Below are 14181 nucleotides of genomic sequence, written 5' to 3' on the forward strand. Positions count from 1 at the left end.
AAACAGATTTTAAAATCTTTCAACTATTCCAGCTATATCTCCAGGGAAAGTCTGTCTAGATCAGGTATTAATCAATGTGAGAGTTAAATGGTTTTCAGTTTTTCTCTCCTTTGTAGTTTAGCTGTAAGACAGCAAAGTGAGACCTGTTTCACAAGAACATTTCTTCCTACAATTAGAAACTCTGTGGTTATGAACCTTGTTCCTGTTCACAATCCTTTGATTAAAAAATTACTACTCATGGTGCATTATTTGTGAATCTTCCCAAATTAATTCCATCTGCAGATTTCATGTTGATGAGTTTCCTATCGTTAGCTGTGGCCTATTTTTCCAGTAATATTGAGAAACTTAGTATTATCCACAGTTTTGTGTTCCCTCAGTGGTAATCAACAGCCCACATAGTCTGGTCTGTTTTAGAAGAGTCTTCTAAACAGCTGATTGCAGTGTCCAGAGGCTATGTCACTTCCTTATGGTGCCTCTCTATATTGAATATCACATCGCTTGAGTGCAGTTAGGCTGTAATCCAGATTGAAATTTCATGCCTATGTTTTGTTTCCATAGTGGTTGGATCCTGTGTCCTGTTGTCCTCAGCTTTCTGGGGAAGCTGCTTTCAGATTTTAGTGTTGTATCTTGGGTTCCTACATCCTCTTTATTACAAATGTTGTGCACCATTTTTGTATTTAATATTAATCATAAAAATCCATTATAAAATTTGACAAGAAGTTGAAAATTAATTCCCGTCTTACTGGACCTCATGAAACACGATACAAAGTCATGGGTTTTATCAGAACCCTTGTTGTATTTTCTAGTAACTGGTTGTCCTAATGAACATTCCCTTAATGAGGTATTTTGCCAGTGTTAGTAATTAAGTACTAAAAAATTGAAAATTGGCAGTAATTGGCTCTTCTTGATAGACCAAATGACAAGACTGTGATGATGGAGCTTCCCTGCTCAAAGTAGGATATTTTTTCTGGATGGTGTAAAGTTACAAACCAAGAAGGGAAGATTGTACTGCTGCGTGTACAAAACCAGGATAATGCCTAGTGCTTGCAAAATCATTCTCTTTTTTTCGCTAAAAGAGCTCTGCAAACTGAATAGAGGATTTAAGTCACTGAGCCCTGAAACTGACATCTTTTACTGACATTAAATTCCTCTGCTATTTCCCATTAAATCAAACAGATTTGTCTGTCCCCCATCCTAAAATACTGTGTGGTGATTTTTAACAGGAATACGATGAGGAATGGGCTAAAAAAATACAGAGCGAGAAATTTCGATGGCACAACTCTCAGTGGCTGGAGATGGTGGAGAGTCGGCAGATGGATGACAGTGAGCAGTATCTGTATGGTGATGATCGTATTGAGCCCTACATCCATGAAGGGGATATTCTGGAAAGACCTGACCTCTACTACAATGCAGGTAAGGCTGCATATATTAGTATTCAGGACTGGGATTGCTACTTCTGTGGAACAGGAGCTTGATCTGGGGCTGTGGGGAGAACTTGCTGACTCAAACCAGTTGGACAGTTGCCCGCCTGTGTCACTGGGAGGAGCATTGATGCACACTAGCCAGAGATGGACGTGGCCTTGTTAGGATGTTAATGATGGATTGAGTACTGTATATCTGTCATCTTATGAAGTGCTACAGGTCTTCAGAAATATGAGTAGACCTGTCTGAGAGGTAATGGACTGTGATGACTGATCTGAATAAAGGTGGCCCAGCCTTGTTCTTCATACCTATTTCTTGTGTGCATAGCTTCTTTGCTTTGCAAACACAAACCTTTTTTTCATCCCTGTTAAATTCACAGCTATGGGATTTGATGCTGAAATTTGTTTTGCCTTTTGTACTAGTCCTGTGATGGATTTTTGTATTGCAGATCTTGATGAAAGACTTCAGCTGAGCTACATCAAACCTGTAGATTCCTTAGCAGAGGCAATCATTGTGTGACTTTCAGCTAACCTGTTTGTGTGATTTTTGCTGTCTTTTATAGGGAGGGAAGTGTGTGAATCTCTTCTGTAAATACTTTTATTTTTCAGTTCTTCATATGAAAATGTTTTATTACTTGATAATTTGAAGACGTTTGTTTAAAAAAAAATTCTTAAGGGTAGTCATGTTCTTATTTGAGATGAACCCAAACACATGCACAGTAGCTCATAATGACACAGTTGTGGGAGATCTGAAGTGGAATCTCTCTCTTTCTGTAAAGATTTTATGGTTACTAAGAAAATAGAAATTGCCATACTGGATTAAGACAGTGATGTGTCTAGTCCAATATTGCCAACTGTTTCAGAAAAAGGTTCAAAAAGTTCTGCTGGAGACAGTCATGAAATAATTTGCCCACCGGATAAATATCTTCATAACTTTTCATAACTCAGAGTTGGCTTTGCTCTCGGATTTGTGGTTATATCCTTTTCAAAGTCCTGGATGACTGTGTGCTCATGGATTTATTTTTTATTTAATTGCCGGTTTGAGTCTGTGGGGTTTTTTATTTTCCATATAAGTGTCCAGTCCTTTGCTATGATGCATGAGTCACAGAACTCTCTCACTCGACGATGAATTTGCAGGAATAGTAATAACAAAAACAAAACCACTAAACCCCATAAGCTTTCTTTGCAGTTGCTGTGAGAAAATAGTTGTGCAAGATCTCAGAACTGTTTAAAAAATTATTCTGAAAGAGTACCAGATTTTAAGGATTTTTTTTTCTTCTACTTTTGATTATATATGCAGCCAAAGCAACCTGTCCTTTTAGTGGTGTGTTTTTACTTTTTGAATCCTGTAGCTTTATCTTGCTCTACTAGACCTACAAGGTTACCAGTGTGAGCCATGTGTTATACAGTACTTTTGTTACATCAAGTCTGCTTTGGGCTTCCAAAGTTAAATATGTGCAGCATGCCTGTTGTAGTCTCCCCTTTACAGGTATTAATAATAAACTTTTGCTTATTTCATAGAGCCATTTCTCTTCCCAAGAGTGTGAGCTAAACAGAGTGGCACCACTAACACTGAATTTCCTGGCTTTTAATCATTTATGTTACAAGCTTAACATTATCTGAACAAAGATTTTCCTACTGGAATTGATATTTGACTGAGAAGGAGAGGCAGATTTCCAATGATATGTTCTGTTGATGTTTGAAAAGTGCTTTTGTTTTTAAAGGTGTAAGAGTAGATGGTTATATTAAAAATACAGATTCACTTCTTGGGTTCCTTCCAACAAGTGCCAGCAATGGCGTGCTTCTTAAGTCTACTAGATTTATACTTTTGAGACATAATATTCTTTTGAAAAGGCTGCAATTGTACCAATTGGAGTAGGCATTTGGGTGTCTGAAGGACAGAGCATGACTTAGTCAAAAAATAGCAGAAATACAAATCTTTGTGCAGTCAGAAATTAAACACTGTGTTTCAGTTTGATTTTAGAAATGACCTGCACTGATGGTTGATGCTCAGTACAAGTCCTCCCTTAGCCATAAAAGTTCTTGAGTTCACTGATGGATGGCAAGATGATCCTTATTGCCGTGATATGCCAACATCTCTCTTGCACAGTAACTTGAACTTACATGAAAATCTCTGTAGGATCTCTGAAGTCACCTTCATAAACTCAATGTCTCTCTTGCTCTGAAAGTACATAACCCTAATTTATGTTGAAATGTACATAACAACAGATGTCCTTTAACTGTATAATCATATTATGCAGCTGTTGCTATCCATGTGCTTTCATTTTTCTATAAATTCCTGTGAACTATAACTCTTGAGTATTATGGTTTGAATGTTAGCAGTCTTGATTGAAGACACTTTAAGTAGTGGTACTTCTAGCCTTAAAGTTAAAATGTAGTGCTTTCTTTATTAATATAAAGATAAATGTTATTTTAAGGTCTCTCTGCTTTCAGATAGGTCGTAACCAAACCTGACTGTTTAAAATACATAGTCGCTTAAATTGATTGGTTTTGATCTGAAGTGCTGCAGGTATGTAAGTGCTAATGTTCTCCCTTATTTATTTTCTGTGAAAAATACAGCATAGGTGGTGAGTAAGGAAAACTTGGCACAAGTGTTAATAATAGCCATTTCAACTTTCCTCATTTTTGGTCATTTTACATCCATATGATATCACAGGGCACTCATGTCTTGGTGAATATGCTGAAAGACAGTAATGACTGTCTGTGTCAGATTACTTGCTTGTCAAATAATACTCTTCTACGTACTGTATACACATGTATACAATTAGAATATATCCATGTACAGCTATCTTATGCTGCTAAAATGTAGTCTGATCATGGCTAGCGTTTTTCATTTACAATCTGTTGCATTGTATTCAGTCACTTTCCCATGAGGTATTATCTTCTAAATGAATCACTGTAGCACCTCATCAAATGTCTGTTAGAGATCTAGATGTGTCAATTCTATTCCTTTTATCATTTGTCACTGTATTATCTTCAAAAAACATCAGGTAAATTCATAAAGCACTGGGAGATTTGTTTGAATGCCTGAGTTGTCATCTTTAAGCCCTTGTGTCTGTAAGTAACTTTCCACTGCTTCCTGCACAGGCAGTTTTAGTAGTTTCAAAACCACAGAGGTTAAGCTAAGTGGCCTGTGACTCCTTGGATCTTATCTCTCTTTAGAGTGGAAAGGCATTTGTAACTTCCTAGTCATCAGGAATATCTCTCTTTTCTGTTGAACTATTAAAATATCAGTCTGAATGTACCTGTTTCTGCTGTTTTCTGTACTACAAATCTGGGATTGTTTTCATACAGTTATGGAGACAAACTGATGTAGGGTCAGTTTTGATGAAATAAGTCACTATCTGATTAGTGCCTATTGCTAATTACCAAGTAAGAACTCTGTCCTTAATATTAACAAGAAATGTTTTGTGAATGGTAACAAGAAAGAGTTAAGCTGGGCTCTCATTCAGTTGGGGTCAGTTCACTGTCTTTACTTCAAAGGCACTGTGGATTTACACTGATATAACAGAGGGGAAACATTAACCCCTGATTTTCTTTCTTCTAAAGCAAGCAGACACTGTGAAGCCTTCAAGGAATACTAGTGGATTTACTGCATCTTCTTATGCTAGTGCTTTAATATGCAAGAAGCAAAAAAACCCACCCTTTAATCTATGTTCATGAGAGGATATCATGTGAAAAGACCACCCTTTAGGAAATAGCTAGAAGACATTAAAATATGGGGAGTGAAAAAAATAGATTTGAAGTTTTTGAAGCTTTTCCTTTTTTTCTTGATTAGTTTTGAGAGGTACAGTGGTAAAGGATAGAGTCTGAGCAAGTAAGACCTTTGCTGCTTTTGTGCTTTTTTGTTGCTGGCCAAGATTAATATTTGACCCTTCTCATTACTTCTTCTCTGGGCTCACTTTCATGATGAGGTAGACAAGTTTGGTCTCAATATAACTTTTACAGGCCTAAGGAAGAAGGGGTAAGAGAGTATTTCTTAAATACAGCTTGTCTTCAGAGCAATGGGCTGAGCTACCTGAAGTCCAAGTAAGGTTTCTTGGAATTGAAGTTGCTGTTTTTCAGTATTTTTGTTGCTTTAAATTCCTCCAAGAAATATTGCAAGTTGCTAATGAAATCCTAAGACAAGCACAGATTGTATTACCTGCTTGCCCTGAAGTCCTGCTGCTTCATACAGTCACTGTATCTTTCTTGGTTTTATAGATGGCTTAATAGCCCCTGATGGAGCAGTGAGTCCAGATTTCTTCAGTGATTACCATCTTCAGAATGGAGACCTCACTGGGCAGCATCCTTTCTCTAGCAGGTAAATTGATCTTCTTAGAGAATGCATAGAATCTAACAATGGCTATTCAGATTGCTTCACAGGGCTTCATTTGTTTTGCCCTCATAGCAGAGGGAATGGTTTACACCGAAGAAGAAGCTGTCTGAATTACATGCTTCTTTTTAGCATGTTAACACACATATTGTAATAGAATCATAAAATCATAGAGTAGCCAAGGTTGGAAAGGACCTTAGCTGTACAATAGAAAAGTAAAACTAGAGCATACAGTTATTTACCTGTTATGGCAATTGCTCAAATACTATTTAGACATTATTATTTGGAAATATCTAACAAGAAGCTTGAGATGCTGATTACCTAGGAGACTAGTTTCCAACATTCTTAAATCGTTAAAAATAAGCTTTGTTTAGCTGCAAAAACTATTTGTGTGGGGTTTGTTTTTTGCTTAGGTTGGGGAGTTTGGTTGGGTTTTTTGTTTGTTTTGGCTTTGTTTTCTTTGGAGGTTGTTTTGTGTGTGTGTGTGCATGTTGGGTTTTGGTGTTTTGTCTGTTTTGGTGTTTTGGGTTTTGTGGAGGTTTTTGGGTTTGTTTGTTGGTTTGGTTCTGGTTTGGGTTTTGGTTTGTTTCTTTGTTTGTTTTTCACTTAACCCAAGTTTTCCCGAGGTATTCTCATTTAGATTATTGAGGGCACTTACTCTGAAAATTTGCTAGATGAGCAGAAGATGTGGACTTGACTTGTGGGAAATGTTTCTCTGAATTCCGCCTTTGATCAATAACCTCTCCTTCTCTGAATGTTAACAAGCTGTTGCAGTTTGAATTTCTAAGTAGACCTCTCCCACAGATTCTAAATAGAGAAGACTTATCTGAAAGAATGGAATCTTCATAGATCCCTGTTGCGTTTAGGAAGTGCCTTTTATGCGCACTCAGTATGAAATATTTAAAACGCTTTACAGTAGTGATACAGAATTCACTTCAACAGGATGCTGTCTGGACTTGCCCAGCCACGTGGTTGAAGTTGTTTCTTTCCAAAAGAAGAAGGTTATTTTCACCACTTGGAACTTTAGTCATCATTTGTAAAATATGATTAATTCACAGATGTACAGCTGAAGCAAAAAAGATTTTTCTCCTTTATTGTTGCTTCTTGTAGTTGTTAAAGGGCAGTGGATGGTTACACTTGTTTATTTTACCTGTAATGCACCAGAAAGCAGAACATTTGTCAAGGGGTGGAATGGTGATAACACTTTTAACAACAAATTAAAATAACAAAAATGCTCAGATCAGGAAAAAAAAGGAGGACTTGAGAAATAGATACTCTTGGAAAAAGGAAGTGTTTATAATCAGTAAAGATCAAGTTCAGATTAGTGTGTAATCCTTTGCACTGAGCCTATATTTGGGAAAGGAATACTGGAGCTGATAGCTTCCAAATGCACAACCTTTGTTTCAGAGCATCCAGGCATCACCAGGAGAAACTGAGGGAAGTATGAGCTATATGCTACCCTTGGAGTCTTACTATATGATTTACCATTTTAAACTTTAAAATAGACACAAAACCCAGGAGATGACAGATTTCTGTATCAACCAGAATACTGTATGGGTATGTGGTCCCAACAGCCTTCATGCCCCCTTGGAGATGGGGGGAAAGGTGTGTAGAGTGAAGCTTGTGGACTCCTTTGTTTCCGATAAACTTAGGTATGGCTCCAGTCAAGATGCTTTTGTTTTGCCAGAAAGCATTCAGCTGGGAAGAAAAATATCTTGAGTGTCCTTGGGTTAAAGTAGGTCACTGTACCTCAAGTTGCAATCCTTTATCCGGGAGCTACATTAGTAAATAGATTTTTTTTAATCTGATTGTATTCAACCTAAAATTAGTAGCAAAATACATCTGTTATATACCTAGTTAAATTAAGTATTTGTAGAATTTTCTTGCAATGTCTCAAGGCATTTTGGAGCTCACCTTGAGAAAGAAAACAGAAAATGCAGTTTAGGTAATGACTAACTTGGTAATTGCCTGTTGAAGATAGATGGCCTCTGTAAATATTCAGATTTCTCACTAGAATTCTGTTTTCTAGGAAAACTTATTTTGATATGATTGCTCCGTGGATTTATCTGCAGTCCAGACACCCAGTCTAATTGGAAACAGTGTAGACTGCTGCAAATGTTCTCTCCTATTTGTAACAGAGCAGGACTGAATTGTTTGATAGAATAGATACTGGCAGTCAAATGGCGAATCCTAGTTTTCAGATGTGTGTCATTATCGTTTTGAACTTCTTGGCGCCAGAAGCCAGGATTTCCTGATGCTTAGAGCTAATGTAAAATGCATTAGTGCTCCAAGGCATGAGCCATGGAATTGCCAGTCCCATGAGTTTGAAGAGCCAGACCTTCCCTAGTCCCCCAATCTGAATTGGTGTTGGAAGGTAAAACCATACGTGCTAGAGAGCCTAATTAAAAATAATAGCAGCAAGTCAAGGCTCTTTTTATGTGTTATATAGTGTACATTTCATCCATACCAAAACATAATTCTAGGGTATTTTTATGCTTACAGTTTAAAGCTAACAAGAACCTTATGTCAAGGATTTATTTTTAACCAGTTCCAGCTTTTAATAAATCAAGATTTTTGTTATAAAAATGGTTCATTTTTCTATTATTAATGTTTGGAAATGTTTTCCAAAACTTTTTTAAAGCAAGCTGAGTTATGATTTGCATAGGCATCTAGCAAGTTAACAGTAACATTTTTTTGTGAGTTCAAAGAGAAATGACCTAATAATGAACATATTTCTGATGTTTTCATTTGTTACACTTTTTTGTTACACAATTATTTGTTGTGCCTGTGTCTTCTGGTCCTGGCCTTTTATATTAGGCTTTTTAATTCTGTAATAGAAAAAGTGGTTTGTTAAGCAATGAGGTGAGTTCTGAAGAAGTCTCTTCTTTCATTTAAGACCACCCTGTAAAGTTTGAGGTAGGTGACAGTCATGAGCTGACTTCTTGCTACTCAACTTTGAGTAATCCTTTTTTCTCCTTTCTGCATTGCTATGAGGAAAACTTAGGATATGTTAAGTCTTCAATGTCTCTGAGGTTATTTCCTATTCTTGCAATGTGCTTAGACTGAATCAGGACTTCTCCTTGCCTCTGGGAAAGCCTTAAGAAGTCAGACAGAAAGACTCACCTTTTTAGTGCCTGCATGTCACTGAGAAGCTGATCTAGTGTTGAAAGTGTTGCTGCCCCCAGTGTGTTACCAGGGCTTGAGTGTGTTCTTCTCACCGGCCCTGTTTTTTTTGGAGCCAGAGAAATGGTCTGTGAGGAGAGGTTTTCAAGGATTGCAACCAAACTCAAGTTGCCTTGAAGATTTTCCCTGTGAGCAATACTTAATAATATTTGTTTAAGGCAGCTCAGCCCACAACAGCTGTCATACATTAGGTTGTTATACCAGTTATACTGCATTGAGCAGATAGTGAGAACCATGTGCTTCCTTGGTTGTAGGATGCTAGTTCTTAGCAGAGGTGTAGGACAGCCTCTGCCATTACAATTCCACCAAGTTACACTGAGGAAAAATCAGAAGAATTGGAGCAGTGGCATTATCCAGATGTGCAGCTGATGAAGTGGTTGACTTTCCTGTAACCTAGTAGGGGTATCAGAACCATCTCCTGTGGAGTCCCTGTCCCAGGGGATACTGGACCTACATACCTAGATCTGCTGCACAGTCTCAGGCAGGTAGGAAAGCCCTTTTTTTTTTTTTTGAAGTCAAGCAAAACATAACTTTAAAAAAGTTAAGGTATTTATAGGCACCTGCTGGGTTAGCACAGAGGGGTTTTTCCCCCCCATTATTTTTTAAGAGGGAAACATGGAGTAATAGTATTAGCAGTAAGAACATCTCTACGTATGGCAGGTTAGGTGGAGTATCTTAAGGACTGCATTTTTCAAAGACATTGCCTTCCCTTCACAGGGTTTCTTGAACTTTCCTTTGAAACCTAGAGACTGACTACTGTCAACAGTTGAGAATGTTACTCTCCATTACTGATTTCTGCATCATGAAGTACACAACAGCTTTGAATGCAATTGTAAAAGTATCTACCCCTAAGTTCAGTTTGCCATTTGCTTGCAGGTTTGCTATTCTGGATGTATCCTGAAACAGAGTTAACTGTTTCTGGTACTTGTCAGCATAAAGGAGAAGCAGCACATAATAAAGATGTGGAAAGTTGCCATTTTTGTAATGCTGCCACCCTCACTTTAGGGACTGAAGACATTATTAGAAATCAAAATGCTTTGTTTCTTGTAAGCTAGTTTGTGTGTTTTGAAGCTTTAGTTTACAGCTCTTATTTCTGAACTATATTCTTACTGGAATTTTACTGCTGTGTATGATGTCTATAAATAGAATTATTTCAGAATAATGTACACAGAAGCAGTGATAAAATACATAAACAGCATCTCTTGTTTTCCTCAAAGACTGGGAGCAGAATGCAAACAGATTGTAAGGTATGTTTTCCATTCAGCAGAAAATACATGCTGAGGAGGTTGTTTTGACAGCTTGTATCCAGGTTTTTTCATTGGCTATGAAAAGACTTTTGTGATTAGATTACCAGCTTTGAATCATCTTACTGTCTTTGAGAAACAGATGGACATTAGGCATAGATTTGAAATTTTCATCTGTTATTAAAATCTGTATTCAAGGCTCTGGTTCTGATAACTCTTAATAGAGAGTGAAAGTTTTATGATTGTAGCAAACAAGAAGTCCCTCACCTTTGGCTGATGTGATGACAGCTTAGTGTCTGAGCTGCAAGGGATAAAGACCAGCTTAAAGACATCTTCAAGAATCTGTTGCTATTTGTCAAATTTTAATAACCTTCTTGAGACTAATTACTTTAAACTACAAACATAATAATGATGGCTAAATATCTTATAATAAAGATATCTACAGTTTTTTTTTTACCCTTTGGGGAACAGACCACTTTTAACCTTTCCTGGCAATAACTAGATAATGATACAAACTTTAAGTGCAAAAGCTAATTTTTTGTTCATACCTTCATCAGAGTTCCCAAGTCCTTTGTCTGTAGCTTTAGAAAGTTTAATAGTTAGGAATGCTGGAGCTAGCCAAAATTTTTTATTTCCCTCATCCTGAGGAAGTTTTCTCCTGTACAGAATCCTTGAACCTCTGATGTAGCAGAGCTGCCATTGCACAGTCTTCATTTTTACTAAGACAAGGCGTTTCTCTGTGTGTGCTCACATCTCTCAACATAGATCTGATTGAAACTTCTTCCCAGGAAGCAGTGAGGTTTGGCATGTCAAGCAAAACCAGTTTTATGGGGTGACTGTCCTTGGTGGAACATCTTTCCTCTTGCCTGGATTTACAGCCTAAAACTGTAGCTACATTTCTTCTTTTTGCCATGGCAAGGTCATTGCGATATTTTGTGAACTAAGTATATGGAGCCAGCACCTTGCGGGCTGCTCTGCATTGACTTCTGTTAAGTTGTGTGTGTCTCTGGGAAGAACAGGCGTGTATAACAAAGCTGTTGTGTCTTGGGTCGACAGAAGCTGTGGTGATGCGGGCTTCAGTAATACATGTCTGTAGGTCCTGGTGGGAGCACAGGGAAGACTGTTACTGTGACTTACTTTATCTCTAGTTACATTACCCACATGTAATATCTGCCTGTGCTAAATGGCCACATTCAATGGCGAGAATAGTCATATGCAGACTTTTTTGCTTGGGTACACTGTTGAAAATCAGATGTGAATTTTCAAGGGGAAAGACATAGGTCTGTAGCCTTCCATTCATGTTGACTCCTGCAAGGTCATGTGAACTCCCAGTCATGAGCTACAGCTGAATAGCTTCTGTTCAGGTCAGGTACAGGAACAGCATCAGGCACTGGCAAATGCTCACTTTTTGAATGTTTAGCAAAATGTTTTTAAATGGTTATATCTGTAACTTAAATTCTACATCAACATTTGTAGCTATCTTACATGTAGATCCTCATCTTCAATTATATTTGCTAAGAGCAGTCACATGTTGTACTTCTCAAGCATTGAGGATTTAATCTCTTCCTTGTTTTAGTCTTTAAACCATACAGGATATATTGCTGAAATAAAGAACCTTCGTAAGGACTGAAAGAGTTGGTGACTCTGTTCTGGAGTATTTCTCATCCATGTCACATTTTCAGTGATGTGCACAGTTTATTTAGAAATTTGAACATTCGCTTTCCAGCCTTTCAGCAGTTAAGTGCCATGTTGAAGGCCATCTCTGAAAGTGAAAAACTAATACATTAGTAGACAGTAAAAGTGAGCTGCCTCAGGCAACCCTTACAGCTTTCAGTGGTAGAAGAAACTTTGTTTAATGGTTCTTGGGAAAATTTGCTTAGATAAAAAAACATGATCTTGTGGGGTCTGTGCTACAGTAGATTTGAAGGTATCCACATCTCTCTCCTCATTATTTGAATAAAGGCTATAATGCTTTCCTGTCTAAGAGGTGGACACATAGTCAATCTAAAATATTTTAACTAATAGAAAAAAGCTAATAAAGTGCAAGTTATTATGATTCCACTTTTAAGCATTTTACCATAGTGATATTTCTTACAGTTCTGTGCCTTTTTTCTTTTTCATACTTAAACTTTATTTTAAAACAAAACATCAAAACCTTTTTGCCATTGCAGTGTGTTCAGCAGAGTTGTACTCAGCTTCTACCATTTGGACAGTATTTAATTTGCAATTCCCAAGAGAATCAAATTAGGTTTTATTGGTAAATTGGGCCTATAACCTTGTAGGCAGGTTTTATTAGCTTATCACACATCAGTATTAGCAAATTGTAAATCCCACTGAAACGAATTTGAAAAGGACTTAAAGAGAAGCCCAGAACCAATGAAGTTCTTGGACACAAATATGGGGGTTTTCAGCTTTGTTTTGTGGGGTGTTTTTTTTTGTTGTTGTCGTTGTTGTTGGTTGTTTTCTGTTTTTTAATCTCACAAAAATTTTGTTAGTGGTAGTAGTCATATCTTCTTTTTAAATCATATTCTGTTGTTATAACTGCCTACATGTTTAGTTTTAAATAAGTTAAACTGAATATGGTCAGCAGGATTCCCCTAAATTTCTAATATGGCTTTATATGGCTTGATATAACAGGGATAAAGCACGCTTCTCATTTGGACAGTACAGCATTTACTGACTATTTGTGTGAAACAGGCAGGTAAGTTTCTTTTAGTTCATCAGTCCGTGTTCACGTGGTACATGTGCTTGGCATTAAGATCTTGCAACTAAAATATAGTAAGAAGGAAGCAGGAACTGCTGCCTTTCGGAGGGTTTTGATCGAAGTCTGGAACAAGCTTCTTGAAGGACTTCACCTGATTTCTTCAGATCCTGGATCATGGCCTAAGCCAGAATTCACCGTGTAGTTGTTTTCCTTCAGTACTTAAATGTGGGAGTGGTGCTTCCAGAACATGGCTAAGAGCTCTTGAATGTGAACTTGAGTTTCTTTATTTCTAGTTTGTAATAATTTGTTTCTGCACCAGTACTAAACTAGTTATTTCTTTCCCTGTTTTATTTTTTTTTTAGGTAGTGGTCATATTCCCTGCTAACTGTTGTTTTTGGTTTTTTTTTTTGTTTATACTGTTTTCTCAAAGCAGTGTTTATAAAAATGAAATACCGCAACCTGATCATATTACAATCCAGTTTAGGTGTCACTAATTTAGGTATTTGACCAAATTATGCTGTTATGATGTGGACAGCTTTGGTAGCATTTTTGAAGACGAGGAGTCTGATTATTCAAGGGGAAGATTTTCGTCTCTGACCCAGATTAACCAGTGAGTTTTTCCTGGAGTTTGAAGGTCTGTGCATACTGCACCTCCAAAGGATTAGGGTCCAGCACTACCTGTGATTTGTGCATATCCAGAAGAGGACAATATTCTTCATATCCAGTATTCAATATACGGCAACTTTTTATGTGCTTGGGTGTTTATTATTATTATTCTCTACTTGGACTGTATCAGGAGAAGCTTCCAGGCAGTTCTTCTTGTATCCCCCAACATGCAGACGATGTCCACAGTTGCAGCACACAGAGCTGATGGTCAAGATGGGCAGGGAACCAAAGTCAAGGAGAAGTGAGGTTACTCATCCAAAGTCAAGTGCCAGAACCTGGAATTAGAGCAGTGCTCTCCTGTTGGTGCTTGCAGTGCCACTGTGACTGGACCACACCACTTCTCCAAGGTGTGTGGTCCGTATCGTGAAGGATCATGTTGCACTTGCTTCATTTGCTGTAAGAGCTGTTGAATTGCTCTGAACAATTACACTAGTATGCTGAGAGATGAAATAGCTTGTTTGGGAGTATTTTTAAAGGTGCAATCTTTTCAGCAAGTTGCAGATGCCGCTTGGGAAGAGTTAGCATTGAGGTTTTAATGCACTTCAACTCTTCTGGAATATAGGATGCTTGGGCCTCTTTCACTTGCAGTCACTTCTTTAACATTTTTTTTAGTTGCTTTTTATTTTA

General features: G+C 37.5%; 1 protein-coding gene across 2 annotated transcripts in view; it reads left to right on the plus strand.

Moving 5' to 3' along the window:
• Positions 1-14181, plus strand: part of KIFAP3 (kinesin associated protein 3) — a 70101-nt gene that overhangs the window by 46147 nt on the left and 9773 nt on the right. For both annotated transcript variants that reach the window (XM_061451903.1, XM_061451902.1), the window contains exons 18-19: positions 1224-1413; positions 5646-5745. In XM_061451903.1, the coding sequence (XP_061307887.1) occupies positions 1224-1413; positions 5646-5745 (290 nt within the window). The remainder of the gene's footprint in view (positions 1-1223; positions 1414-5645; positions 5746-14181) is intronic.

The sequence above is a fragment of the Pezoporus flaviventris genome, unplaced genomic scaffold (genome assembly GCF_033815535.1).
Source record: "Pezoporus flaviventris isolate CSIRO_AGI_PZ_B2104156 unplaced genomic scaffold, CSIRO_AGI_Pfla_v1 ptg000013l, whole genome shotgun sequence".
Taxonomy (NCBI): Eukaryota; Metazoa; Chordata; class Aves; order Psittaciformes; family Psittacidae; genus Pezoporus; species Pezoporus flaviventris.